At 39.0% G+C, this 27,818-nt stretch overlaps 2 protein-coding genes across 2 annotated transcripts in view; one reads left to right on the top strand and one right to left on the bottom strand.

Annotated features, from left to right (window-relative positions):
• The window catches only part of BCKDHB (branched chain keto acid dehydrogenase E1 subunit beta), a 426,555-nt gene that overhangs the window by 8,360 nt on the left and 390,377 nt on the right, over nt 1–27,818 (top strand). The gene's annotated exons all lie outside the window — the stretch shown is intronic.
• ELOVL4 (ELOVL fatty acid elongase 4) overlaps nt 2,363–27,818 on the bottom strand; it is a 29,941-nt gene continuing 4,485 nt past the window's right edge. Inside the window, exons 2-6 of the mRNA XM_056109683.1 lie at nt 12,007–12,194; nt 10,273–10,353; nt 8,058–8,229; nt 6,646–6,773; nt 2,363–4,455 (exon numbers count right to left, since the gene is read on the bottom strand). Of these exons, the coding sequence (XP_055965658.1) occupies nt 4,198–4,455; nt 6,646–6,773; nt 8,058–8,229; nt 10,273–10,353; nt 12,007–12,194 (827 nt within the window). The 3' untranslated portion in view covers nt 2,363–4,197. The remainder of the gene's footprint in view (nt 4,456–6,645; nt 6,774–8,057; nt 8,230–10,272; nt 10,354–12,006; nt 12,195–27,818) is intronic.

Here is a 27,818-nt window from a genome sequence, read left to right as displayed (position 1 = left end):
ACTTCAGCTACTGCATTTTTCTAAATTTATTTCTAGTTCCTATTACATGTACTGCATCTCTCTGCTGAAAGTGCATATAAATTGTTATATTTTTCATTCCATCACTATAGTCATAATAGATAGCTGGCATCATTTTATGTAAGTATTATGAATTTTTTACTCAAATCAGGGTTGATCTGAATTATTTTCTTTTGAGAATGGGTCATAATGCCTTATCTTTCCTTGAATATTTCTGTATTGTACCTCTAGAATATCTTAGATGTACTATCCTGAGTCTCTAGGTTCTACTTTATTCCTGACAAAAATGTTGCGTTTCAAAACAATACAAAAATGTTATTTTCAGATTATAACTCAGAATCAAATCTTCAAAGTCTGTCTCAAATTTCTTTCTTTCTTACTCTTTTGGGGTCGCACCCTGCGATGCTCTGGGGTTACGCCTGACTCTGCACTCAGGAATTGTTCCTGGTGGTGCTCGGGAAACCATATGGGATGTCGGGGATTGAAATGGGTCAGCCATGTGCAAGGCAAATGCCCAACCTGCTGTATTCTAACTCTGGCCCTGAGCTAAAATTTGTTATTTTATCCCTCATTGGGATGCTTCATTCTGACCAGTGCAATTTAGGAGTCAATAAATTATTTCTGTGCATATAACTATGAATATGCATAGTAAACATACAGTTTTTATAAACTTCCCACTCTTCTGGCTTCCTTGCTAACTACTAAACTCTGACATTTCTAACCATCATTCTTCACATACATGATTGTTAGTTTTAAGTATTTTAGATGCCAAAACAGTAAACACAGAAAAACAAAGGAATAACATACTATAATATACTCTGAAATACTTTAGTTTTTAAAAGATGTGCTTTTGGGGACTGTAGAGATAATACAGTGGGTAAGGTGTTCACCTTGCATGCAGCTGACCCTAGTTTAATCCCTGAAAGCCCTATAGTCCCCTGCAAGAATTTATCCCTGGGCTCAGAGCCAGGAGTAAGCCCTAAACACCACCAGGTGTGGCCCCAAACAACAAAAAGATGTACCTTTTGATTCATAGCATTACCTTTTCTCCATAATCAATTTTAAAAAATTGATTATGGAGAACTTAACAACTTCCAATCCTCCTATGATTTGCAGTGTTTGGAAATGAAGACTATGTTTCTACTTCTCTTTTTTTCATGACTGTTCTTAATTCCACTTTCATCTGCCTAAAATACTCAAGACTGTGCATGGATTCCTCAGGAACAACATTATGGACTTGCTTCCCAAAGTTGTCTGTAAAAGTGATTAGCTTGCTGAGGGGAAGGTACCCACTTTCATTAAGATGGTTGCTTGTTTTGGTTTTGGGCCACACCTGTTGGTACTCAGGGGTTAATCTACTTCTACACTCAGAAATTACTTCTGGTCGTGCTCAGGGGATGTGAGATACCAGAGAATGAACCCGGTACAACCACATGCAAGAAAAGTGCCTGACCTACTGGTGTCTATCTCTCCGGACCCAATTTCATTAGGATTTTATGGTTCCTGTTCAGATGCTGTGCTCCCATGGATACAACTCCACACCCAGGTGCTCTCAACTCTGCATGCAGCAGGATGCCACACCCCCATCACCAAAATTTGTACTTTGTCGCTACTCCCACGCATTTGATTTTGCCTTTTTCTCAGTAAGAACAACCAACTGCGAGTAAGACTATGACAAGAAAAAAGCCGAGTGCGAAAAACTCAACATGATGTATTCTAAAGAAGGTGATTAAAAATTTCTGCTCCAAAAAAATGCACTGTCACATAATTTGTCTGGATAGGTATTGCAAATTCCTATCTTTTATATAAAAAAATGTTACTTTAGTCAGTAAAGAAGTTTTACTGAAAAAAGCGAAACGATCCTCATTCACTCGGGTTTAGCTAGGAGGCATGCAACACAGTGTAATGAGAGAGCAATTAGGAAAGCTGCAAACAGGCTAGATTCATCCTATCTTAAAATCATCTTTGATAAGGAAACAAAATATAGTAACTACTCAATGATTTAAACATAATACAAGAGTACCTGAATTTTGTTTTTGGAAGGAGAAGATGCACAAAATTTTTTTAATTAAAGCTTGATTTTTGAAATGATAGATGTAGGAATAACTTAGAAGAAAATAGTATTTTTTGTCTGAATTCTCTTTAATCTGTCTAGATTACAAAGACAATTTTTAGTGTGAAAATAAGCCACCCTTAAACCTGAGCCTTTTTACTGAAAATTTGAGGTAATAACATAATTATTTGTTTCTTTTCTACTTAAGAGTGGGAGCAGAAAAGAATTTCGAATAGTAGTGGAACAAATAAGCATCTAATTTATATTACAATAAAATGATTAACAAAAAAATAATTTTCCCATAGCAGTATATTTATTGTGCTGAAATCAGGTAGCAGGGGATGGATAGTTCTGGGGAAATCAATACAGAATATTCACAAAGATTTACAATTCTCTAGTCATAACAAACTGAGCAGCAAAAACAAAAGTACTGAATCTCTTAGACTGAACTAGTATGTAATTTAAATTATTCCGATGACTGCATGCTTTTGGGGGGCAAAGTATGCAAATTTCATATACAATAAATATCTTACAGAATGTTCTGGAAGAGGTTGTCTGAACAAGAGTTTTACATCTTGCACACGCAGTTCTGACATGTTGAGATATTTCAGAATTATTCATGCTTTTCTGGCCATATATTCTGTCTATAGTGATCCCTGTGCAAAAATCTCCTATGATTTGGCCTACGCAATATGACACAGCACAAGTTCTACCTCCTAGAATATTTCCAGTCATCAATCTTCATTACTTGAAATACTTTAAGAGGAAATTTAATTTTATCATTTTGACAGCTCTCACTTTTATTCACTTTGTGTCTCAACAAGTAACACCTTGTAACAATCAAGCACTGGATTTCATGATCTTTAGCACCAAGGAGTCAAGGAATATTGCACCAAAATAGGTTGATACTTCACATCGAGTTAATAAATAAGATCCTTCAACTTTATCACAAGGAAAATATCACCTTGAAATTAAACACTTTAAAAGAGGAGAGTTTCACAGGAAAAGTTTGATGTGTGTTATTTGTAAAAAAGCGGGGAAAATGCTAATGTATTAGAAAGTCAGTATTAAAGGTTACATCAGAGGACTCCTTGATTTTTTTAAATTAAAATTTATTTAATTTTAAACGTGTTTTCCAACAGAAGAGGTAGGTATTATTTCCACATGTGAAAAAAATCAGTAACAGCCACAAATCATAACAAAGAAAGTCTGATAAAAATCAACATACTCTCTTCTAAAAGTACATAAATATAATTATTTTATGATGTTACTAATAAAGACATAAGTTATTTTTCATGTTCCAATCAGACAATTTCGATTTCCGTAATATTACTTCTCAAAGTAACATAAGTACTGAAATGCAGTTGTTTCATGTTCCAATTAGACATTTTGGATTTCCGTAATATCATTTCTCAAAGTAACAGGAGTATTGGAGTGCTGCCGTTTCATCACAAAAATTGTTTACCACAGTGATTTGTGCCACAAGTCACAGGGACCTTTGGGTCACCCGAGAGGATTTTGCTGTAATTCTTATTTACACCCACACCATCATCATCAAGCCTTTAAGAGTCTACAGAAATCAGGGGATTTTTAAAATTTTAATTACAACCAAAGGGGCATTATTCAAACAAAAGGTGGAGAGGTCAAGACTATGCCAGTCAGCAAATGAATTCAAATGTGCAAAATTTGAAGTATCTGCATTTCTTCCTTTGGATCAAAAAAATGTAAAGTAACTTACAGCTAATCAGTAATTTAGCCCCCAATTTTTTTTTTTCACGAAGACTGTAATTCTGTCATCACCAGCTGAACAATGACTTTGAAAGAAACATGGAAATTCTCAAGCATGCGACAAACAGATGTGAGCAAAGGGAGAGTTTCCAAAGTCACATAATGATTGCTTTGGTCTGGACGACACCAAAGCTAATAAAAAAAAAGTTAAAATAAAAACTTCATAAATAAAATATCTGGGCACTGCATTGAACACTTGACTCAGGCTAAGTTACTAATACGTAGAGCACATCTGCCTTTTTTCTCCACACCCCCAACCCTCATTTGCTTCGGTTTTCCCTGAAATTTTCTATGAAATGGGAGCTTCCCCACGGTCAACAGTTAAGGCCCGGTTCAATTTACTCTCCTTTTGCTTTTCCATCTCTCTGCATCTTTCCATTTTCTGACTTGCTCACGCCATTGGCTGAAATTCCATTCGCAGCTGTTTTTCCAGTTTTCGACTTCTTCGGCTCATTGTACGTCCGGACGTAGAAGTTGAGGAAGAGGACTATGAAGCTGATGGCATAGACAATAAGCGCCCAGTGCATCCACTTGGGGAAGGGGCAGTCAGTGTAGAGAGACAGCGCTGTGTGCCCGATGGTCACGTGGAACTGAACCTAGAAGACAAAATGCAGGACTCATTGACTCGACACAGTACACAGTTTTTAGTAACGGGAGCTTCGACCTACCAGGAGGAATCTACACTTTGCCACTCTGCCCAAAGTTGAGTACTAACCTGGTTCCTCATTCAGGGCACTACTCAAATGCCCTCAGCAGATTTCTTACGCCATCGGGAAACTAAAGCACCCTCTACCCAACTGACCCTTTCAAGTCCATTTGGCAGTTTTGTGTGAGACTGTGTCTTTGTCAGCGTTTGAACTATCAGAAACAGTCTTCCTCCAGAAGCTGCTGGCTTCAGCTTTTCAGGAGAACGTCACTTCAGAGCACAGGGCTCTGCTCACAGAGGTCCTTGACAGGGATTCTAGAATCAATGAAGAGATACTGAATAATGCTCCCTAATGAGAAGCACCATCAAGAAGAATAGCTGGATTGCAGCCTCTTCAGTATCTGTTCTCCTTCTACATATTAGAGTTATTTATTTCTACAAAACCGCTGGCAAGTTGGCAAATGAACTGACCACAATTGTTAATTATCTGCTTCCTAGATAATAGCAGACAGGTAAATATGCATCTGAATTAATACTATCCCTTTAAAATCTAAGCCTTTTGGTAAAATTTAGTAGATAGCTAAGAAAAGGCACAAAAATCCAAAATTACTTATATTCTGATTCTCGAATTAATGATTCTCGATTTCTAAATTTCCTAATATTAACAAGGGTTAACTTTTAACAAAATCAACTTGCATTACTGTTGTGAGAGTTGCCTCCTTATAAATATTTTTACAAAATGACCACTCTATTTGGGAGAATAATTATGGTTTCTCTTTTAAGATTATTATAACTGACATTTAGCATTATCTTATGATAATAATTTATTCTATATAAATCCAAAATTATTTCACACTTTAACTTTTAAGACAGCCCGTGGTAAAAATCAAGATTTTCAAGATCTGGCAGTTCACAATGGTTCTTAGAAGCTGCCTCATTGCAAAAGGGTGTGTGCATGACTGGGCTGAGTCAAGGAGAGTCAAGGAGAGTCAAACGTAGGCTCCGAAAAAAAAACCGGAAATAGCTCATGCAATTTCTGTTATCTCTTTCATTTCCTTCAGACTTTTTACTAATTACTAAAGAAAAATAAATGACACCAACTGTATAAAGAGGTTACACCAAACACTAGAGGTAACTTCGTGTAGCCTTTTAGATACAAATGAATCCTTCACACCCGGCATTTCCCAAAAGTTGTGAGTCCTGTTTGGTTAGCCAACTGTTTGGCAACTTAAAGAGAGATGGCCAGTATTTCCAAATGTGACTGCACTGATAACACTGTGTACATGCTATGATTACAGCAAATTATAATAAATGCCACGGTCTGAAAAATAGCTACCAGGTTTGTTTTAGATAGCCAGTTTGAATACTAGGCTTGAGCATCCCTCTGAATGTGATACCAATGCTACAAAAAGTCCTTTGGGGTGTTAAAGGTTTTTCTGGCCTAAAGACTAGAATTTGAAAATACAGAGCTCTGCTTTCTAAAAATGTGGGGTAGGAACTATTCCCTGGTCTTTATTTTTTCCCTTTATCTCACCCTTCCTTAGGTAAATTCTTTTGCTTCAATTTTTATATTCCAGGGGGCCGTAGTGACAGTATACTGAGCACAGTGCGATTCCCAGGACCCCATGTGGTCCTCAGAGTCCTACCAGGAGTAACTCCTGAGCACAGAGCCAGTAGTAAGCCCTGAGCATACCTTGGTGTGTCCCCAATTTTTAAATAGATATTCTCGAGGTACAGCATAGGTTAATAAGTACTGAAAAATGGAATATGAAACAGAAAATTCAAGAAAGGATAAAATTAAAGGAAGCAACACATTTAGAGGAAAAATACTGCAACGTTTTTCCAGTCATAAGAGTCAATGTACTTTGTGGTTTGTTAAGGTCATAAATCTAACTCAAAAGAATGATTCTCTGATAAAGGAAAAACTATGTCTGGCCTTTGAAAATATATTTGAAACTCTAATGGCTGTGACTTGTAGGCTGATGAATAGAGAACTTAGTACCAAGAAGTCTCAACTCCCACAAATGGAGCAACTCAACATTATAGTAGAAACTGTACAAAATGACATCGCTGCTTTCCAATGAATATATTCAGCAGTTTCATGATACATAAAAAGAAATTTTTCAAGTATTTGACTCACCAGCTGCAGCATGGTCAGGTATCGTTTCCACCAAAGATACTTCTGAATCCACGGGCCAAGTGCAGTCAGCCCATAGTATGAGTACATAATCACATGAATGAAGGAATTCATCTGGGCTCCGAAAAACGCTTTAGGGAAAAAATGACAAGATAGACAAAATGTGTCAGGGAGTAAACCATTTGAACATAAAACTAATATACATCATTTTCTAACATTTAATCTTGAGTACAAATTGGGGAGGAAAAAAATTATAATGTAGTAGTGGTACTATGTTAAAGTCTTCTCTTCCTCTCTTGTAGGTATTTTTAAAGTTTAGGAATCATCATATAGATATGGGTTCTCTTCAAAAATCAAGAGCTAGGAAAGAGGGAAGTTTTCAGATGGGTACTCCACTAGCTTAAGCAGACCCTAACATGTAAGTAATGACTACCATAATTTTCATTCTATTATTCTTGGGGGAAAAAAGTTTATGGAACATGTAAATATATTTGTAAATGTCTGATGACTGCCTTTAAATGTAACAAAATATGTACATACAACAAAACAAACTAACTTATTAGGCTTTTACATAGTTTTAAAAGAAAAAAATCAAGATAAACTGTGAAAATGATATGTACCCAGGTTCCTCATCAGAGGAATATTCTGTTTCTAGCTAGGTGATACTACGAATCATCTTCAATCTACAGGAACCTAAGAAAGACCTGGAAGCAGAAACAAACTGACCCAGGTATGACTCGAGATTCCTTTTAATATTAAGCAGCATCTTATGCAATTTCCTTTAAGTAAAAAACCAACAAGCTCATTTAAGCCTACTTTAGAACGGGAGTGAGTTTGTACTAAAGATGAAGTCTTCATATACTGGAGTTTCATTTTGGCATTGTTTAGGTTAGAACTATTTAAAAAAAGCTCCATATCAAAATATTATTCACTACATTTAGACTTAGTTTGTGCTAATCTCTAGGACAATATATATAATATATATGTATATATATACTTTTTTGCTTTTTGGGTCACACCCGGTGATGCTCAGGGGTTACTCCTGGCTCATGCACTCAGGAATTACACCTGGCGGTGCTCGGGGGACCACCTGGGATGCTGGGAATCGAACCCTGGTCGGCCATGTTGGCTGCGTGCAAGGCAAACGCCCTACCCACTGTGCTATCGCTCCAGCCCCTTTAGGACAGTACTTTATGTGTTAAAGAAATCATGTATTTAAAAAAAAAAACTGAGGCTTTACTACCTTCAAATTTCTTTAAAATAAAAACACCTAAAATAACTATGAAAGTAAATTAAATTATAAAGAAATTAAAGATTTCTGGGTGCTCATTACTCAGTTATTTTTTTAAAAAAATATTCAAGATTCAGTACTTTTATACAATTTAACACATGCTAGTACTTCTGAAAATGCTCACCTTGACCCCCAGCGACCCACTTAATTCCAATCCACCACAAGGTAAACATGGTACAGTGATGATATACATGAAGGAAAGAAACTTGGTTGTTTTTCTTCCTCAAAATGAAAAACACTGTGTCCAAATATTCAATGCCTTTAGATACAAAATACCACCAAAGCGCAGCGGCTATCTGTTTCACAGGAAGGAAAAGCAAGTTATAAGCACCAGAACCACCACACCACATGATTTTCAATTCATGGCATACAGATATATATAATCTTGGCTGCACAAAACGCACCAAGGCATGAAATTTTTTTGTCCAGGAGGGTGTGAAACCTAATCATCTATCAATGTAGAAAAACGGACGAGCCCAAAGTTGTGCATAACAGTGTCAACAATTGACAGAAAAATCTCAGCCTGTTATGAAGCTGAATATCACAGAGAACCAGAATGCTGCCTTCAGAGATATTAAACACACCTGAACTGCTATTTCCCAATTTTCTAGAGAAACTAAGACATTTGTTTTCTCATGGGGTTACTGTTGTCAGCCTTGCCTCTCTATCATATTCATGTATTCTTGCAAGTAGGTTTCTTGGCACAGCAACTATGAGATCTCTGGTTTCTGTTAGATCTTTCTCTCTTTTGTTTTAACACGTGCAGCAAAGCATCCCGTGATAGAAGTTTGCATTAATGTTTAAGATGACAAACGGCAACAAAACAACAAATAACTCCTAGGCCAGAAATACAATCCTGCTTTCATAAGTCTTTCCTCTTCCTCGGCTCTTGCAAAGACAGCAGATGGTGCGGAAAGATTACATTGCAGCTTGAGATTAAGAACCCAAGGAGTCAGTGAGAGGTGACCCCTGAGCAAACCGTGTGAAAACAGTTCATGATTCCTAATGTAATGGGGAAATGAAATTCAGTTTTTTATGTCAAATATTTCTACAGTAGGTATCTTACGTACAAATCACCAAGAAAGCAGTACATGACTAACATATATTTATAAATCTGTGTCTCTGGGTTGGGCAGTTAGTTAAATTACACAGAAAGTCAAATTCTCAGGTTCATTGAGACTTGGGTGTTTATACAGAGTTTGCTGTTCAAAACACATTTGCTGAGTGAACAAAACCAACAATGGCAAAGAAAGGGAATCATAAATCATATCATGGGAAATGATGGTATGGGCATAAAATAGTAAGAACATTATATGGTTTTTGTTGTTGTTTTGAGATTTTTGGGGAGACCAGGGGAGCACCGCAGTACTCAGGGATTACTCCTGGCTCTGTGCTCAGGGAACACTTCTGGCAGTTCTCAACGGACCATATGAGGAGGCGGGGAATGAGCCTGGGTGGGCTGCATGCCAGGCAAGCACCCTACCCACTGGACTATCTCTACAGCCCCTATTCAATTTGGTTCTTACTTTTATACCGATCAATCCCAATGTCATAAAACTATGTTTTCTAAGGCAAGATCTACCTATCATTCCTACATGTATCACATATAAGACATATGCATGTGTGTATCTTATAATTTATCTTAGAATTTTTGTTTTTGCTTTGGGGGGGCCACACCCAGAGATCCAGGGCTTACTTGTGGCTCTTCACTCAGAGATCACTCCAGACAGAGCTAAGTGACCTAGAAACTGCACCTGGATCCGTTGCATGCAAGGAAAGCACCCTACCCTCGGGACCAATGCTCTAACCCTGTTTTATAATTTTTTTAATATGAACCACAGCATAAAAAAGTAGTTCAATAGCTAAGATTACTCTTTCTTCCACTTGAACAAAAGTGATTTTACTGATGTGCATGACTAAAAAAAAATCTTATCACTGTATTACTAATGATTTTTTTTCTGAAAAACTCATAAAACTTGAGTGTACCTGTACAAATTGTGCTATACATAATTTGCTAAACATCACGGTCTACATACACAGATTTCTGTAATAAATGTATTTCTTGACCAAATACAAAAAAAAACCTAACATATTAATTTATAATAAACATGGAATTTTTTTAAATGTCCATTCATGCCAACAAAACAAATAACAAGAAAAATATGGATTTTCATTTATGTACTTTTAAACAAAGTCAGAGATTTACTGACTCAGACCAATCCTGCCTACTTTCACTACTATATCAAGGTATTCCACGATTTTATATAAAATAACCACAGACTTAGGCTTGTAAAATTAAGTTCACTTCTATTGACAAATAGCATTTTTAATATACTTACCCTAACTTCATGAACATTGTCAGAGTAATCCACACTCTGGCAAATGTAACTATATCCTGCATTGTAAGATCCCATGAATAACTGTGAGAAGAAAGGAAATAATATTTAAAAATTAGTAAAAAAAAAGTTAATAACTAAAGCATTAAAAACATTAAATCCAAAATGAAACCTTTCATATCATTTCAAAAGTGTTGTGTTGGGGCTGGAGCAATAGCACAGTGGGTAAGGCGTTTGCCTTGCACACGGCCGACCTGGGTTCAATTCCCAGCATCCCATATGGTCCCCTAAGCATTGCAAAGGTAATTCCTGAGTACAGAGCCAGGAGTAACACCTGTGCATCTCCAGGTGTGATCCAAAAAGCAAAAAAAAAAAGTGTTGCATAGAAATTTTCAGATGTGTTGTATATCTAATTTGTTGGAGCTTCTACAATTTACTGTCAAAATTTTGAAGTTTACATATAAATTTAAAATCACTGGTAACTTTTAGAAAACATTAACTCTACTTCATAATACTCAGAGAACTTTCATTACTATCAAACAGGCATAATAGTTTGATTTCTAAACTTGATCTACGGTGATTTGTTTTTAATAAGTTGGGCAAAACATACAATAAATTAAAATTCATTTTATGAAGCTAAATTCTGAAGGGTATCAACTGAAGTTCGTTAAAGGGTGGGAGTCATGCTTGTATTTATTATTAGTTCTTTTCCTTAGGATCACACAAGATTTTAATGAGGAAATCTCCTGGGAAAAATTTTCTCATCCTCTTAGTAATTAAAAATGGCAAAGTTGATCCAGCCTTTAGCTTCCTTTCATAAAAGCATTGCCCATTTGTCCCCTACAAAGACACAGTTGTGTAACAGTTGACTCATTGTAGTTTCAACCCAAAATACAGTGAGATGTCATAGAATTCATCATATTGAACATGAAGTCGGCATCTTAAATTTGCATACTCTGATCAGTTACCAAATCTGATTATTACAGAACAAAGTTTTTAAAACAAAAAAAACAAACAAACAAACAAAAAAAAACAAAAAACCCTGCTGCTGCCTAGTACGTACCAAACACTATGGGGAAACACTCTCTCTTATCTGTGATACCCTGTAAGATGGGGAATTTTATAGATGGGGGAAAGGAGAACTCGGAGAAGTTAAGTAACTTTCAAAGTCAGCTAATAAGAGTAATTTTACCTTTTCTTAAAAAAAAAATAGGGTGGGCTGGAGTCATACCCAGAATTGCTGGGGAGTCACTCCCAACAGTGCTTTGGGGACCATACAGTACCAGAGAGTACTAAAACCAGGAAGGGTTGTCAGCAAGGTAAAGCACCTTAACCCCCGAATTGTTCTCTAGACCATAAGGGTTATTTTAGAATCTGTCTGCCTCAAACTTCCATTTTTTTTTTTTAACCAGTAGGAGCCACCTCAGGGCACAAAGGCAGAAGGAGCCCCCAGCACTGGTACTGGGTGTGGCCCAAAAACAAAACAAAAATTTTCAACCTAAAATTTCCATCTTAGAGCTGAAGAGATCCTTGAGCACAGAGGCAGGAGCCCGATGGGCGCAGCTAGGTATAGCCCAAAAAACAACTCCTATATTTTATGGATGCTTTAAATTTCTGCTATTCGTGAAGGAAAAATGTCAGTGATTTGGTATATTCCACAGTGGTCTTCACATATGCTGATGTTTTCATTTCCAGTAACTCGGGAGGACGATAACAACAACACTTCAATACACCTACCTCTCTGAAGATGTAAAAGTTAAGCAAAACCATGCCAAAATTGTAGAAAATGAGCACTGAGCGCATCTGGAAAGGTTCTCGGTTCTTCATCCATTTTGGACCCAGCCACACAAAGAGAAGATAGAGAGTACTTATGCAGAGTGTAGGGATCGGAGACTGCATCAGAGGCCAATCTTCCACGCGTTTATCTACAGACAGAGCACGAGAGCGCAGAGTTCATTAAGCAGTGGTCTTTACACATAGCATAAAAATCAAAGAAATGAGACCAATTCTGGTGAGTAGCTTTTGAAAACTAAACTTTCATTAGATATGGTACACGTAAGTCCCAAATATGCCTTAGAAAGAACCTAGGGAACAAAGAACAAAGAATATAGCTCACTGGAAACACCAAACAAGCTTGAAATGAAAAATGAATGAAAGATTTCCTGAGCAGAAAGTAAATGTCAAAAAGCACAGGAGAAATGATATCTGTACATGTAAGTTCATTGCAGCATTGTTCACAACAGCCAGAATCTGGTTCACAATAGCCAGAATCTGGAAACAACCAGAGCGCCCAAGAAGAGATGTCTGGTTAAAGAAACTCTGGTACATCTACACAATGGAATACTATGCAGCTGTCAGGAGAGATGAACTCATGACATTTGCTTATAAGTGGATGGTCATGGAGAGTACCATGCTAAGTGAAATGAGTCAGAAAGAGAGGGACAGACATGAAATGACTGCACTTATTTGTGGAATATAAAATAACATAATGAGACTGACACCCAAGGACAGTAGACACAAGGGCCAGGAATATTGCTCCATGGTTGGAAGTCTGCCTCATGAGCTAGGGGAGAAGGTAGCTGGAATAGAGAAGGGATCACTACGTCACTGATGGTTGGAGGGATCATTCGGAATGGGAGATGTGTGCTGAAAGTAGATCAAGGATCAACTGTGACAGCCTCGCAGTATCTGTATTGCAAACCATAATGCCCCAAAGCAGAGAGAGTATGGGGGAAACTGTCTGCCATGGAGGCAGGAGAAGGGGGATGGGGTGGGGGGAGGATACTGGGGACATTGGTGGTGGAGAATGTGCACTGGTGGAGGGATGGGTGTTCGATCATTGTATGGGTGAAACTCAAACATCAAAGCTTTGTAACTGTACCTCACAGCGATTCAATAAAAAAATAAAATTAAAAAAAAGGAAAGTAAATGTCCTTTATCCCTCATTTTATGTTTATTTTTAGGCCACACCTGGAGGTGCTCAGGGCTTTCTCCTGGCTCTGTGCTCAGGAATTACTCTCAGTGGTGTTTGAGGAATCATATGGGATGTTGTGGATCAAAACCAGGTTGGCCACATGTAAGGCAAGTGCCGTGCCCACTGTCTTATCGTTCTGACCCCAGAAAGTAAACGTTTTAAAGAGAACATTGTCTTCCACGTAACATGACAAATTCTGTAGAGCAGGTAGATCCCTTGCCTTGCGTGTGGCCAACCCAGGTTCAATCCCCTGAGCCCTGCCAGGAGTCATTCCTGAGCACAGAGTCAGAAGTAACCCCTGAGCATTGCCAGGGGTGGTTCAAAAACTTAAACACAACAAAAACACCAAACATGACAAATTCTATTACTGCAGTTTGGGAGTTGAACCCTTCTATGCCTTACATCTGAAAGAACCGATGAGATAAAGAGGTGCTGAAAAAAAGCCATTCCATGGAATATTTCTGGATAGTAATGACCAGAGCATATTTATCTTTGGGGGATTAAGATCACTGCAGTTCTATAATCTACTTAAGAGGCAATATACATTCTCAAGACTTTTTTCCCTGAAAACTAGTCCATTTCTTTTTGGCCCATAAATATAACCAATGTATATGCTTTTTCCTAAAACTGTAAATAATTCCTCATATATACATGCAAATATGTAATACTCAAGGTTTGGGGTTTTTGTGTCTTGGGGTCACACTCAATAGTGCTCAGGCCTTACTCCTGGCTCTGCGCTCAGGGATCATTCCTGGTTGTTCTTGGGGAAGCACATGCAGCGCTCAAATCATTTGATAGTCAGTTGCTATTAAGAAGTGCCTTAGCCCCAGTACTGTCTTCAGCCCAGTATTTCAGTTTATTTAAAATATCTATGAATAGCCAGCTATATAATCCTAAACCAATTTCTACAGTAGAGCTTTGGCACATTTAAAACATTTGCCACACTTTAAAATATTTCTAAGAGAAATCTGAATAGACGTGGAACTAACAAAACTCAATGTTCTCATAAATTAGGAAAACATATTAAAACTAATTTTCCTGTTTCTAACAGACAAAAGCCTTAAATGTTGCAAATCAAATGCCTAGTCTATTTTTCACATAAAAATATACAATTTGAGGAAACTATGATTTTGTAGTTAAAAAAATCCTATCAGTCAGTTCCTAAAATCAAGAGTATAAATTGAACTCAGTTGTTTATTACAGTGTCCTCTTGTTTAAATACTGCCAGTTTTACTAAAATTATGCATGCAGAATAGCTCTGGATTAGATCATTATGTTTCAAAATACTTTGCTCCAGGACCAGAGAGGTAGGGCACTTGCCTTGGATGAGACTGACAGAGGTTCAGTCCCTGGCACCCCAAACACCAGATCCCCCAAACCCTGCCATGAGGAATCCCTGAGCGGAATCAGAAGTGAGCCCTGAGCACTGCCACATGTGGCTTCCAAACTCTTCCCAACAAAATTGGGCTAATTTGGGGGGGAAAAACAATTAAGAGCCATCAACTTTATTTCATAGTTCACAAAGGCGGCTATTATCTAAAAAACACATTTCAGAGTTAAAGATAAACTGAAATATTTAAAAGACAGGGGGGAGAGAGAACGTACTAGAGAGAATGTATGAGAGTGAGAGAGAGAATGAAAGGGGGGGGAGGGAGGGATAGAGAGCCCAATCCTCTCACAAGGATAAAGTGTTTTGAAAAATGAGCACTGCCCTTTGTGGAAGACAGTACACATCATGGATTTATTGGTAATCATTCCCTTTAATGTCATCTGCTCAGCCTGCCACAAACACAACTTTCTTTTTCAAAGCCTCACAAACATGCTATAATTATCTAATGCTTCTTTTTCTATAGTATATATATATTTTTTTTAAATACAATGCCTCTCCTAAATTCTAGTCCTGCTCTCATCAAATCATAACTCAGAGGAGAGTCTAGCCCCAAGTCTTTTTTACCATGAGATAGAAAAGGAAAAGCAAAAGGACTCTGCTCTGGGGCACCACATCTGTGTAATGACTGGAAACTGAGCTCATCTGTGAGAAGATTCTCATTTCTCATTTCTCACATCTTCACTCTTTCTTGTGACACAGAGAACTACAAGATCCTAATGTAAATTCTAAATCAGTCATGATATTTCCTGAAATTGAGAACCAAAGAGTGTGTTTTCTTTTCTTTTCTTTTCTTATTAATGGCATAAGCAAACTGTTCCGGTCACTTGCTCATTCAACAGAGAAATCTAGAATAAGAATGGGGGAAAATCAGAGAAAAAGACAGTCTGGGGGAGGGGAGGATGAAGAGAGGGGGGGAGCAGGAGAAGGGCGGAGAGAGAAGAGTGGAGGACAGACAAACTGCCCGTTTGAAGCACAGGAAGAGGTCAAAGGCCAGGCCCGATGGAGAGGTCAAAGGTAGCACAGAAGAGGTGAAAGGTGGGAGGGAGTAAGAACTGAAGAATCCATTCTCTATTCCTCAGCGAAACCAGCGGGACAATTACTGATACTCAACATTTCCTCAATGTCCAGCAACCGTTTCCCATGAGTCTCCTCTACGTGGAATCCAAATGGCTTTCTTTAGGAAAAAATATAAGTCCTCACATCTCGACTCGAAAATGCAAGTCTAGCATTCATTTAAGGACATGTTTCACACCATATCTTCTCAAATTAGCTCTTCCAGGTCACAAGGGCCAGAGAGAGCGGAAACATTCCACCTCCAAAGCTTACTCTGGAAGTTGTAACTGCCACAACCCGCACTACAACATAACACCTCCCACCTTTCGGGAGTATTTGCATGAAACTTCTACACGCCTTTGCAGCCGCGCTTACTAAATTTATCTGCATTAATAGTTCCTTTAGTATTTCTATCAAGATTCTTGTATCCTGCACATCTTTATAAAGATAAAAGGTCATGTCTTATAAGTCTCCCCCAGGCATAAACTTGTAAAAAAGGACTTTTATAGTACAGAAATCCCAGGTGTTATATGTCTTTTATATACCCGAAAAATAATCTGTCACTGTCACTGTCCTCCCATTGTTCATCGATTTGCTCTAGCGGGCCCAGTAACGTCTCCATTGGAGACTTTGTTGTTACTGTGTTTGGCATATCAAATACGTCACGGGTAGCTTGCCAGGCTTTGCCGTGCTGGCGAGATACTCTCGGTAGCTTGCTGGGCTCTCCGAAAAATAATGAATTAACCAATTTTTCATTACTTCAAAGGTTATAGTAACATGTACCCCGCCTCACTTCTGTGTGCAATGTGTTTATGTTGTTTTGCTTTCCCAAAAAATTGAATGAGAAACAGCTTACATACATTACTATATAACTTCAATGCAGATAGCATGAGATTTTAAGCATATTACAAAGTTATTGCTGCAGTAGGCTGAGCTAGCACCTTCCCGTGTAGATACAATAAAAAGGATGGTGGTGGGAGCGATGGACATGGGAGAGGGAACAGTTAAAGAGAAAAGATCCTATCCCCAGGATATAAAAACACTCTCGTAAGGACATAAAAACACTCTCCTAAGGACATATGCACACCATCATCCATTGCTGCACTCAAGACAATAGCTAAGATATGGAATCAACCCAGATTTCCAACAACAGATTATGAAAATACGGTGTATATGTACACAATGGAATACTACGCAGCTGCAGGGAATGATGAAATCACGCAGTTTCCTGCAATCTGGTTGGAACAGGAAGATAACGTGTTGTGTGAAGCAAGCCGGATGAAGAAAGACAAACACAGGATGATCTCACTTATCTGTGGTATATCGAATCCTTGATGAGGAAATGTACTGTGTTAAGGGGGGGATGGGAGGATGCTTCGATCACCCTTTCCCCCAGTGTTTACAGAGGAGGACAAAGAAGGAAAAGAAATCAAGGTGGGCAGGAGAGAATGGGAAGTAATCGGTGAACAGGCATTAGGACCTCAGTTATACGGTGGTAAAGGTGAATCGGATAACCGCATATCAAAACACAGACAACAAAACTGAAAATAAGAGTCTAAGCCAAAAACACTGAAACTTTGTAACATAACTGTCAAACTGACAGGCAGGGATGGAGGGAACAGAATATAGGAACACTATGGTGGGATTGGTGTTGAATACTATGTGCCTAAAACTCAAGTATCAATAACTTTGTAAATCACAGTTCTTTAATAAAAATCATTTTTAAAAAAATAAAGAAGCAATTTTAAAAAGAAAAAAAAGATTCTTACAATAAGAACTCTTAGAATTTACTTTCAACAGTCTTTGTCACATAGCAATGCTGCCTATAGCCAACACGCTGTATCCTATATCCCTAGTACTGAGTCGTCTTATAATTGGAAGTCTGAACACTTGGCTCACCACCCTCCACTGTCCTTTCCCTCAACCAGAAGTGTGATCTCTTTTTGTTTGTTTGTTTGTTTTTTGGGTCACACCCAGCAATGCTCTGCTTACTCCTGGCTCTGCACGCAGGAATTACTCCTGGCCGGTGCTTGGGGGACCACATGGGACCCAGGTTGGCCGCGTGCAAGGCAAACGCCCTACCCGCTGCACTACTGCTCCAGCCCCAGTCTGATCTCCCTTACTACGAGTTTGCATTTTCTTTTTTCTTTTCAATAGCATGTTTTAAAGATAAATGATACACTCTATATTATACGTCACACTAAACATAAATGTAGATTATACACGGAGAGTAAAAGAAGATACACCCTTAGTATTCTGTGAATACTCCAACCCTACATATCTATGGTTTAAATATTGGCCTGAACCCTATTTCTCTTGTCGCTACTGAAGTCAAAATTTGTCACTACGATCAGAGTAAATTTTACTGAATAGTCTTGAGAACTCTCTATTTTAAGAGCTTCAGGGTTTTAAGAGCTTCAAGATGACACAAATACAAACTGGGCAATCTGTTTGTCAAACTGTCTTATTTTATATTTTACACTATTAATATATTAGCCTGTTTATGCCTTTATGTCTTAATGATTTTGATCTCATTTAGGGCCTATTGATGAACCATTTTAAGCCATTCCTTTTACACATGAACCTTTAACTAGAGTTGTATAATTGTGGAAATGATCTCTTGGAAATGAGACTTTTTGGAGAACGTGGAGGAAGAGCTTCATGGAGCCTAATAGTTATTCAAGAACCACTCAGTCATCATGCCCATTCATTTCTGCCCCACAATTTCTTCCTAAATTCTAGGTATAAATGACACCTCTAATTCTGTAGGACAGAATCCTGACTATCACTCATGTTCTTCCAACGAAAAGAAAATCAGAAAATAAAGTGTCCTTGCAGAAAGGACAAAAGATACTCAAACCAATCTCACACTCTCAAAGGTGTTGTGTTTGGCAGACCTGGTTTACGATCACAAAAGCTCTGGAAGCCAAAGCACAGAGTAGTGCGGAAGGACAAAAAGATGCCTAGCCTGGAAAAAAAGAAAAAAAGGAAGTCTCCTGGAACACTGAAAGGCCAGCAGAGAGAACAGATTTCTTCTTATTTCCTGAACACAAAATTAGAACCAATAAAATCCTTAGGAAGAAAAACTACCCCTAAATTTAGAAAATGTTTAACTACTAGGTCTTTCTGCAAGTTAAAAAGAACTGTATCTTGGGTGATGAAAACTCTCTCCTACTTTGAACAAACCTGAAAATCATATCACAGCAAATCGAACTCAGGAGCAAAAGAGTTTAAGAAAAAGAAGTACATGACATATTACCCTAACATTCCAGACACTGATGGGTTAACTCCTTTTTGGGAAATAGTTTCCATTTAGACCAACTGAACTTTCATAAAGCTTATTCTAGAGAGAATTAACTTATTCACACATCTCAGTGTGGCTGGCAAATGTTCTGTATTGCAAGACCACGAGACTGTATGTTTGTCAAGACTCACAAGCTGAAAGGCCCCACACAAGAGCACTTGCTTTGCATGCCAGGAACCTAGTTCAATCCCCAGCCCCATATGGTTCCGGGAGCACTGCCAGGAGCAGCCCTGAGCACTGCTGGGTATGGCCAAAACTACCAACCGCAAAAAGCATAAGTCTTTCACTTGAACTAATTTTACCATGTGTAAATTACACCTTCATTAAAAATCCGAGGGAAAAAAAACTGTTCAGAGGAAACTGAACTTCCCTAGAAGCCCTACATAAATTTTTTGTCTCAACCTGACCTGCATTTTTAAATCACAAAGAAGAAACTTTCCAGAATTGGAACTCCCATCTCTTCTGAACAGAGTAATTTGGGGAAAGGTTTTTTTTGTTTGTTTGGTCCTGGATTTCTAAGAAAAAGCAGCTATAAAATTTCTTCCCTGTTTCGAATGCCCTGCCACAGAGGCAGGGTGGGATGGGGGAGATGGGAGGTGGGAGGGATGCTGGGATCCGTGGTGGTGGAGGATGGGTGCTGGTGGAGGGATGGGTATTTGATCATTGTATAATTGAAACCCAAGCACAAAATTTGTAAGTCTACAACTGTACCTCATGGTGTCTCACTAATAAAAATTTTTAAAAATTTCCTCCCTGTTTCAATCTGGGAGTTCAACGTATAAAAACATCCTTTGGTGCTGCTAATGAAATGACTTGAAGAAAACTGCAAAGCTGTTTCCCTTGGGATGGGGGTGGGGGGAATGCTAGCAGAGTGTGTATGTATGTTTTAACGGTAATGTTGGCCCAAATCACATTTTGCTAGCAGTTCTATAAGCTGAGTATCTACTAGAAAAAAAATGGTCAGTTCTGGAGGTCAGAGAGCAAGTATAGCCCCTTGCATGGGGCTGACCTGGGTTCAATCCCTGGTACCCTATATGGTACCCCCCAAGCACCGCCAGGAGTGATCCTGAGCGCCATCAGGTGTGGCCCCAAAACAAAGTAAAAATACTGTTATTTTTGAATTTATTTCTTTTTGCTAAATAATAGGTTCTAGTCTTTGTTATGAAACTTGGAAAAAAAACTTACATAATTTATTTTGGAAAATCTTTTTGTGGAGGTTAAGTCTTACCCTATGATACACAGTGACAGTTCGGAGGCTAACCTGAGCTTGCCCCTGGCACTGCCCAGTGGACCCTGGCATGTCGGCAGAGAGGGGACTGTTGTCGGCAATATGCAAGAAAAGAGCCTAACTCCTGTACATCTATCTCTCTGGACCTTAAATACACTTTATATTTTATGTTCTCAGCTACTCCAATATATGGAGGTCCACTTCATCTTCTCTGGCTAAGAAATACCTTTTTACATTTGTTAGTAATAGTTGTGTCACTGTCACTGTCCTCCCGTTGTTCATCGATTTGCTCGAGCGGGCCCAGTAACGTCTCCACTGTGAGACTGTTGTTACTGTGTTTGGCATATCGAATACGTCACGGGGAGCTTGCCAGGCTTTGCCGTGCAGGCGAGATACTCTCAGTAGCTTGCCGGGCTCTCTGAGAGGGGCGGAGGAATAGTTGTGTATAGAGGTTAATTTATAATTAAAAATAAGAGGTCAGTAATAATAATTTTTCACTATTATTTTTTCCATTTATTATTATTAGTTGTGTATAGAGGTTAAGAAACTTTCCTTGCATGCAGCTGACCCTAATTCAATCTCCAGCACCACAGAGTCCCAAGCACCAGGAGGAGGGAGGGATCTCTAAGTACAGAGCCAGGAGAAGCCCTGAATATCATTATGTGTGGCCAAAAAAACAAAAGGAAAAAAAATCACCTGACACATCTCTATAACATATACATATATTTATATTTTACTAATCTCATATGATAGCCCTTACCTTTGAGCATTTCAGATGTTTAACTTTACAATATTTCTAAGGAGATAATGACTGTTCTGATTTACTATACTAAATAGTAATGCTATGTAGGAATGATAGCAGAATAGACAAGATCAAATGAGAAAAATACATCGGCTAGCAGTGGCTTCATTACTTAGCTAACGTGATGCGGAGACAAGAACACTGGAGGGATCCCTGAGTGCAGAGTCGGGAGTAAGTCCTAAGATGTGTTGTGACACATCTCAAAATTTTCCTCCTTTTTGGAAGCTGAAAAATATCTCATGATATATATCTACCATATTTTATTTATCCACTTACCCATCAATGGACATCCAGAAACTCATTAGAAATATTTCCACCTCTTCACAACTTTGAATAAAGCTACGACAAACTTTTGTGTGCAAAAATATCTACACATCTTTGAGAGTTCATATTTATGCAAAGTTTCCATTTAATAAAAGTGAAAATTAAAAAAAACTCCATCAAGCACTCCAGCTCAAAATCACAAATGCCTTTAAAAGGAAAATGAATTACAAAAGATTATTAAAATTTCAAGTCATGCTTCCATTTTGGAAATGTTCAAAAAATATCTATGCTTGAAAGTGTTTTGTAAAAATGCGCGATAAGAATTTATATTTTCTATACACCAGATGCTAAAATAACTATCATTTTGTTTTTCTAGGTCTTTAAATTAATGGGAATAAATGTAAATTTGCTGTTTTAACTGTTTGGGTAGTGCTAGTAAATTTTACTAAAAAAGAATGGGAATACCGCATAGAATGAGGCTGGTGTCACTGATCAATGTGCAGTTATTTGAAGCTGCTTTACCTATTTTAGGAATTTCCCCCGCTGGGGTCACATCCTCTTTGCTTGGGGCTTACTCCTCGCTCTGCCCTCAGAGTTCCATCGCTATTGGCAGGCCTGGGGAATCATAGGGGGTGCTGAGGATCAAGTCCAGGTCAGCCACAGCAACACAAATGCCTAACCTGCTGTGCTATTTCTCTGGCCCCTATCTGAAGAATTTTTAAGTTGCCGTGACATCCAAACTTTAAGAGTTAACAGAGACCTCAGTCATTACTCAATGTATTAGTTTGTAGAGGGGAAAAAAAGTTGAACTTGTGACATTAAGAGATGTATTTCGAGATTTACGTCAATTGGCAATAGAAACAAAAGCAAGAATGAATTGGACTACAAGAAATTAAAGTCTTTTTCACAGTGAAAAATGAGTAACACCCAAAAATAAAATATCTGTGCATCATATCTCTGACAAAAGGTAAGTATCAAAATTATATTTAGAACTCATACAATCCAATCAAAAATTTGGGCAGAAGACTCAAACGGAATCTTCTCCAAAAAAAATCACAAATCACAAATGCCTTCTACCTTCATATGGTACAGACACATGAGAAAATGTTCCATGCCACTTACTACTAGGGCAATGCAAATCAAAACTACAGTGAGATACTGTCCACGCCCCAAGAACAAAGAGCCTGTGTAAAAAAGACTGGAAACGTGTGTTCAATATGGAGAAAAATGAACTCTGGAAAAAAATGCTAACTAGCACAGAGATTCCTTTAAAAAAAAAACTGATGGGGGTGGGGAGGCACGGTTTAAAGGGCAAAGAGATGGTACAATAGGTAGCGCTCTTGTCTTGATGGCAGCTGACCAAGGTTCAATACCCGCCACCTCATTTGGCTCCCCAAGGCCCACCAGGAGTGACTCCTGAGCAGAGAGCTGGGAGTAAATCCTGGCTCAAGTGCCAGGACCAGCATGTTAGGAGGTGGCCCCTAGACCTCTAAATACCACTGCAGGTCGCTATAAAAATTTTTTAATAAAAAAATAAAAGTATCATATGATGCTAGATATTTATCCCCAGAAAAAGAAAGCCTCCATTTAAAAGATATTTTTACCCTCATGTTCATATCAGCATTATTCACAGTAACAAAGACAGAAACTCAACGAATAAATTAACAAATAGTACTTAATGAACTACTCTACCATTAAAAAATATATGACCGGGCCCTCTCCTCTCTGGAAAGAAAGATGGCGGCCGCATGGGAGCCTTTTGGACAGCAGGTATGAGCCGGGGGTGTGGGGGCGACAAAACCTTCATGGGAAGGGGGGCGTTCTGGCCCGTCCTTCACGCCCTACCGAGGTCACCAGTTGCCCCCCACAAGCGGCTCTCCGGCACGGCCACGACTCCAGAGCACAGAAACCAATCTCTTAATTATCTGACTCTCAGCAGAAATACTTCCAGGGTTAATAAGTAAAATAGCAGAAATCCAAAATCATGCGGCCGCAATAGCGGCCATGCAACAACATTTAATTCTTGAACCCAGCTGTAGAAAGCAAATCATTTCACAACGCTTTTTCAGCATGTCTGATTTGGGGGCGGGGGGGGAGAAACTCTAAATAATAATCGTGCAACTTTTCTCGAAACAATGAAGCTAGTCAAAGTAGATAGAGTGTTAACTAGAATTCATCTGCCTCACAGGCATTGGGAGGGGTGGGGGGGTGGGGCTCTCTTGGGGTTCTCGGTAGAAAATAAGTATTGGTAAAGGGAAATGTGTTTGATATTTGCATGACTGAGACCTAAACCTGAAAGCTTTGTAACTTTTCCCACAGTGATTCAATAAATAAATAAATTATTTTTTAAAAAAAATATATGACCTGCTGAAAGTAGACTATAGACCAAACATGATTGTCACCCATTGCCTCTTTTGCAAACCAAAACACCCAATAAGAGAGATAGAACAAAAGGGAGTGCCCTGCCACAGAGGCAGGGTGGGATGGGAGGGATGGGGGGGTGGGAGGGATACTGGGACCCGTGGTGGCGGAGGATGGGCACTGGTGGAGGGACGGGTACTTGATCATTGTATAACTGAAACCCAAGCACAAAAACTTGTAAGTCCACAACTGTACCTCATGATGTCTCACTAATAAAAATTTTTAAAAATATGTATATATATATGACCTCAGGTCTTTGAGACAAATTGAACTTAATTGATAATATGATAATGTTAAGCGAAGGAAGTTAAAGAAGTATACGACAATTATTACTAGATGTTTCACTAGTGTAGAATAAGAATAGCCAAGAATGGGCAAAAAAAAAAAGGGGGGGGGGGAACCTACAGAAATAATCCATAGAGTCAGCGAAAACTGGTAGCTGTTAGCGAGAAAGGGGAAGAAGATGGCATAGTGGATCCTGGGGAGGAAGAAGACTAGCGGGTCTATTTTGCTAACGGGATAGTACAGGAACTTCAGTGGTGGGTACCAGTCCGTTTCATGCACCTACACAGATATGAAGTTTCGCATCATTAACCAGTGATAAGATAAAGTTCTTAATAAAGTAATAGTAATTTAAAAGGTGACACTGTAAAAGTAAAGGGACTTGTCAAACTTCCACAGCTAATTAGCAAAGGTTTTCTAGGTTTTTTTAAATCTCAGTTCAATGTTATTCTCCACACCACACTTCCCTTTTCATCTCCATAAAAATCACAATATTTCTGCGTATAATGATAGAAGAGTATCTCTATGGAGCTGTTAGAAAAGATGAAGTCATGAAATTTATATACAAGTGGTTCTACATGGAAAGTATTGTGCTAAGTGAAATGAATCAGAAAGAGAGAGACAGACGTAGAAAGTCTGCACTTATCTGGGGAATATAAAGTAACAGAATGGGAGACGAACACCCAAGAATAGTTAAGATAAGTACCAGGAGGTCGGCCCCACGGCTTGGAAGCTGGCAGCACATGCTGGGGGAAAAGGCAGCTCAGATGGAGAAGGGAACACAAAGTAAGGGCTTTTTAGAAGACTCGCTAGAGATACAAAATGCATGCTGAAAGTAGACTATAGACCGAACACAATGGCCACTCAATACCTCTACTGCTAACCACAACACCCTAAAAGAAAGAGAGAGCAAAAGGGAATGCCCTGCCACAGAGGTATGGCGTGGTAGGGGAATGGGGTGGGGGGTGGGAGGGCTACTGGGTTCATTGGTGGTGGAAAATGGACATTGCTGAAGGGATGGGTACTCAATCATTGTATAACTGAAACCCAAGCATGAAAGTTTGTAAGACTACAACTGTACCTCACAGTGTTTCACTAATTAAAAAAAAATTTAAATAAATATAAAATTTAATTTTGGCAGTTAAAAAAAAAGAATTATATCTGACATTCTATCTCTTGAAAGTAACTGCTTTGTGCTAGCAAATGAGTTAATCGCTTGGTTCCGTCATTAAACTTAGACAACATCAAGTGAACTTAAGACTAGCCGTAACATATATTATTAAATTTTTTTCTATAATTTAAGGCGATCCAAAACTATTAATGTTTAGCAACCAGAATATATCACTACTTTGTATTATGCTAAATTATGAGCTCAACTCTTTTTTTTTAACCTGTCCCCTGGGCTCAACTCTTAATACATTTCAAATCAGCAAAGTATGTGACACCCCTAGTGTTGAAAGAAAAATACAAAAAAAGTGAAAAGATAAATTATAACAATTGAAACAATTCAGGAAAATAAAATCATGGAAGTGTTAGCAAAGGTATATGTACGTAATTACCCAAGGCAACAGGATCAGATAAAGGAATTATATACTCATGGGTACCACAACCAAAAACAATGTTATAAAGGGGGAAATAAAGTCAGGTTATGGTAAAGGACATCTGGAAAGGCAAACTGGCGAACTGGTAAAAAGACCAAAAGAACCAGGCAGCAGGAAACCTAAAGTTAGGTATGCACTTGTTCAATAGAGGGCAAGTTGCCCAAATTGGCCTGAGCTTCAGATCTGTGTAGAGTGACATATGGACTAATAGGGTCAGACAAGACACTAAGAAACTGACTTAGAATGGCCATGTATTTTCTTCCGTCTAAAGTGAAAACCCATAAGATTTTGACCATTTTCAGGGGGTAAAGGTGGTACCAGGGATCAAACTACCCATGGTCTCATGCATGTGAAGAATGTGCTGTGCCAATGATCACAGCCCAGGCCCCAAACAATACAATTCCAAGGGCAACTATAACAACAGCACCTAGACTTGTTATGAGGAGAAATGGTCTATTAATGGAAAGGGGGGTAGGGGGGAAGAGCATGTGAAGTGGGAAAAGATTCTGTAAAACAATTTTTCAACGTGCTTTATATGCATGGAATAGTAAGTCACAATGAATCCAGAATGAGTTTTAGCTCTCATGGGGAAAAAATAGGAGTGTCTATGTAAATTCCTAAAGCCCTGTTGCCCTAAGCCAAAGAATATAACTGTATAAAATGGTGTACTAACATAAAAATTAGGGCGAGAATGATAGTACTGTGCGTGGGGCACATGCCTTGCATGCAGCCGACCTGGGTTCAATCCCCAGTACCCCTATATGGTCCTCTGAGTAGCCCCACCAAGAGTAGTTCCTGAGTACAGAGTCGGAAATAACTCCCTCCTGAGCATCACCTGATATGGCCCCAAAACAAAGACAAACAAAAAAAAGCCCATGATAATAATAAAAAAAATTGTTCACCCTTCTATAATTTCATCTGATTGATGTTTTGCTATATGTTGTTGAAAAATGGACAAGCACAACTGATATTAAATCGAGGAGTCTGTCACCAGTGAAGAGAAGAAGACAAGAATTAAACCAAAGGAAAACAAAGTAAGCTAACCCCCTCCCCACAAATGGTATGGCTTTTGGAAAGCCCCAGGGAGGTTGCCAGAGAAGGGTAACTGTAGGAGTTGACTGAAACAATAGTCAAGAAAGGGGCCCGCTTGAGGAGCAGGTGAGGCTCCACACATTTGACTTTATTTTATTTTTGGGGTCACACCCGGCGATGCTCAGGGGTTACTCCTGGCTCGGCATTCAGGAATTACTCCTGGCGGTGCTCAGGGGACCATGTGGGATGCTGGGAATCGAACCCGGGTCAGCCGTGTGCAAGGCAAATGCCCTACCCGCTGTGCTATCGCTCCAGCCCCCACACATCTGACTTTAATTAGCAGCCTGAACCTAGACATTTAAAATAGTAACTGTATTTGCAGTCAAGGGCAAATGAATAAAGCCTCTTTTAGACAGTAACCCAGATAAAGAGTGTGTGTATATGTGTGTGTGTGTGTGTGTGTGTGTGTGTGTGTGTGTACTACATACAGAAAGCCATATAGAAGGAGCACAGAGCTACGAGAGACTGCACTTGAGACAGGTGCCCCACAGGCCCACCTGCTTTTAGTGCAACTTGCCTGGCACAATTTTCCTTAGACAAACAGTCAAAAACCTCTCCAAAAAAATTCACTGGGGTGCTGGAGTGATAGTACAGCGGTAGGGCATTTGCCTTGCACGAGGTCAACCCAGGTTCGTTTCCCAGCACCCCATGTGGTCCCCTGAGCACCGCCAGGAGTAATTCCTGAGTGCAGAGCCAGTAGTAACCCCTGTGCATCGCCAGGTGTGACCCAAAAAGGAAAAAAAAAGAATTCACATCAGCCGGAGGGATGCTCTAGAGGGTATGGTGCCTGCCATGCACGTGGCTGACCCGAATTTGATCCCCGGCACCCCATATAGCCCCCTGGGCATGGCCAGAAGTAAGCCCTGAGCAAAGTCTAGTGTGGCCCAAAAAGAAAAACCCAAAATTTAGGGACTGGAGCAACAGAACTCTGCCAGGAATAATCCCTGAGCAAAGAGCAAGGAGTGGGACCCAAAACCAAACAAACAAACAAGAAATTCACATCAAGTTCACATGGTGAAAGGACTGAAATAGTCTAATCACAAGATACAGGATTTGTATATCCTCACATCTCAAGACTGCAGAACAGGCAGGAGGTACGGAGGGGAACTTTTACGGGGTCCCAACAGTCCCAGATAGG

The sequence above is a fragment of the Sorex fumeus genome, unplaced genomic scaffold (genome assembly GCF_029834395.1).
Source record: "Sorex fumeus unplaced genomic scaffold, SorFum_2.1 ptg000008l, whole genome shotgun sequence".
NCBI classification, from domain to species: Eukaryota; Metazoa; Chordata; class Mammalia; order Eulipotyphla; family Soricidae; genus Sorex; species Sorex fumeus.
Note: the sequence above shows the minus strand (reverse complement) of the source record. Positions and strands in the feature narration are given on the sequence as shown.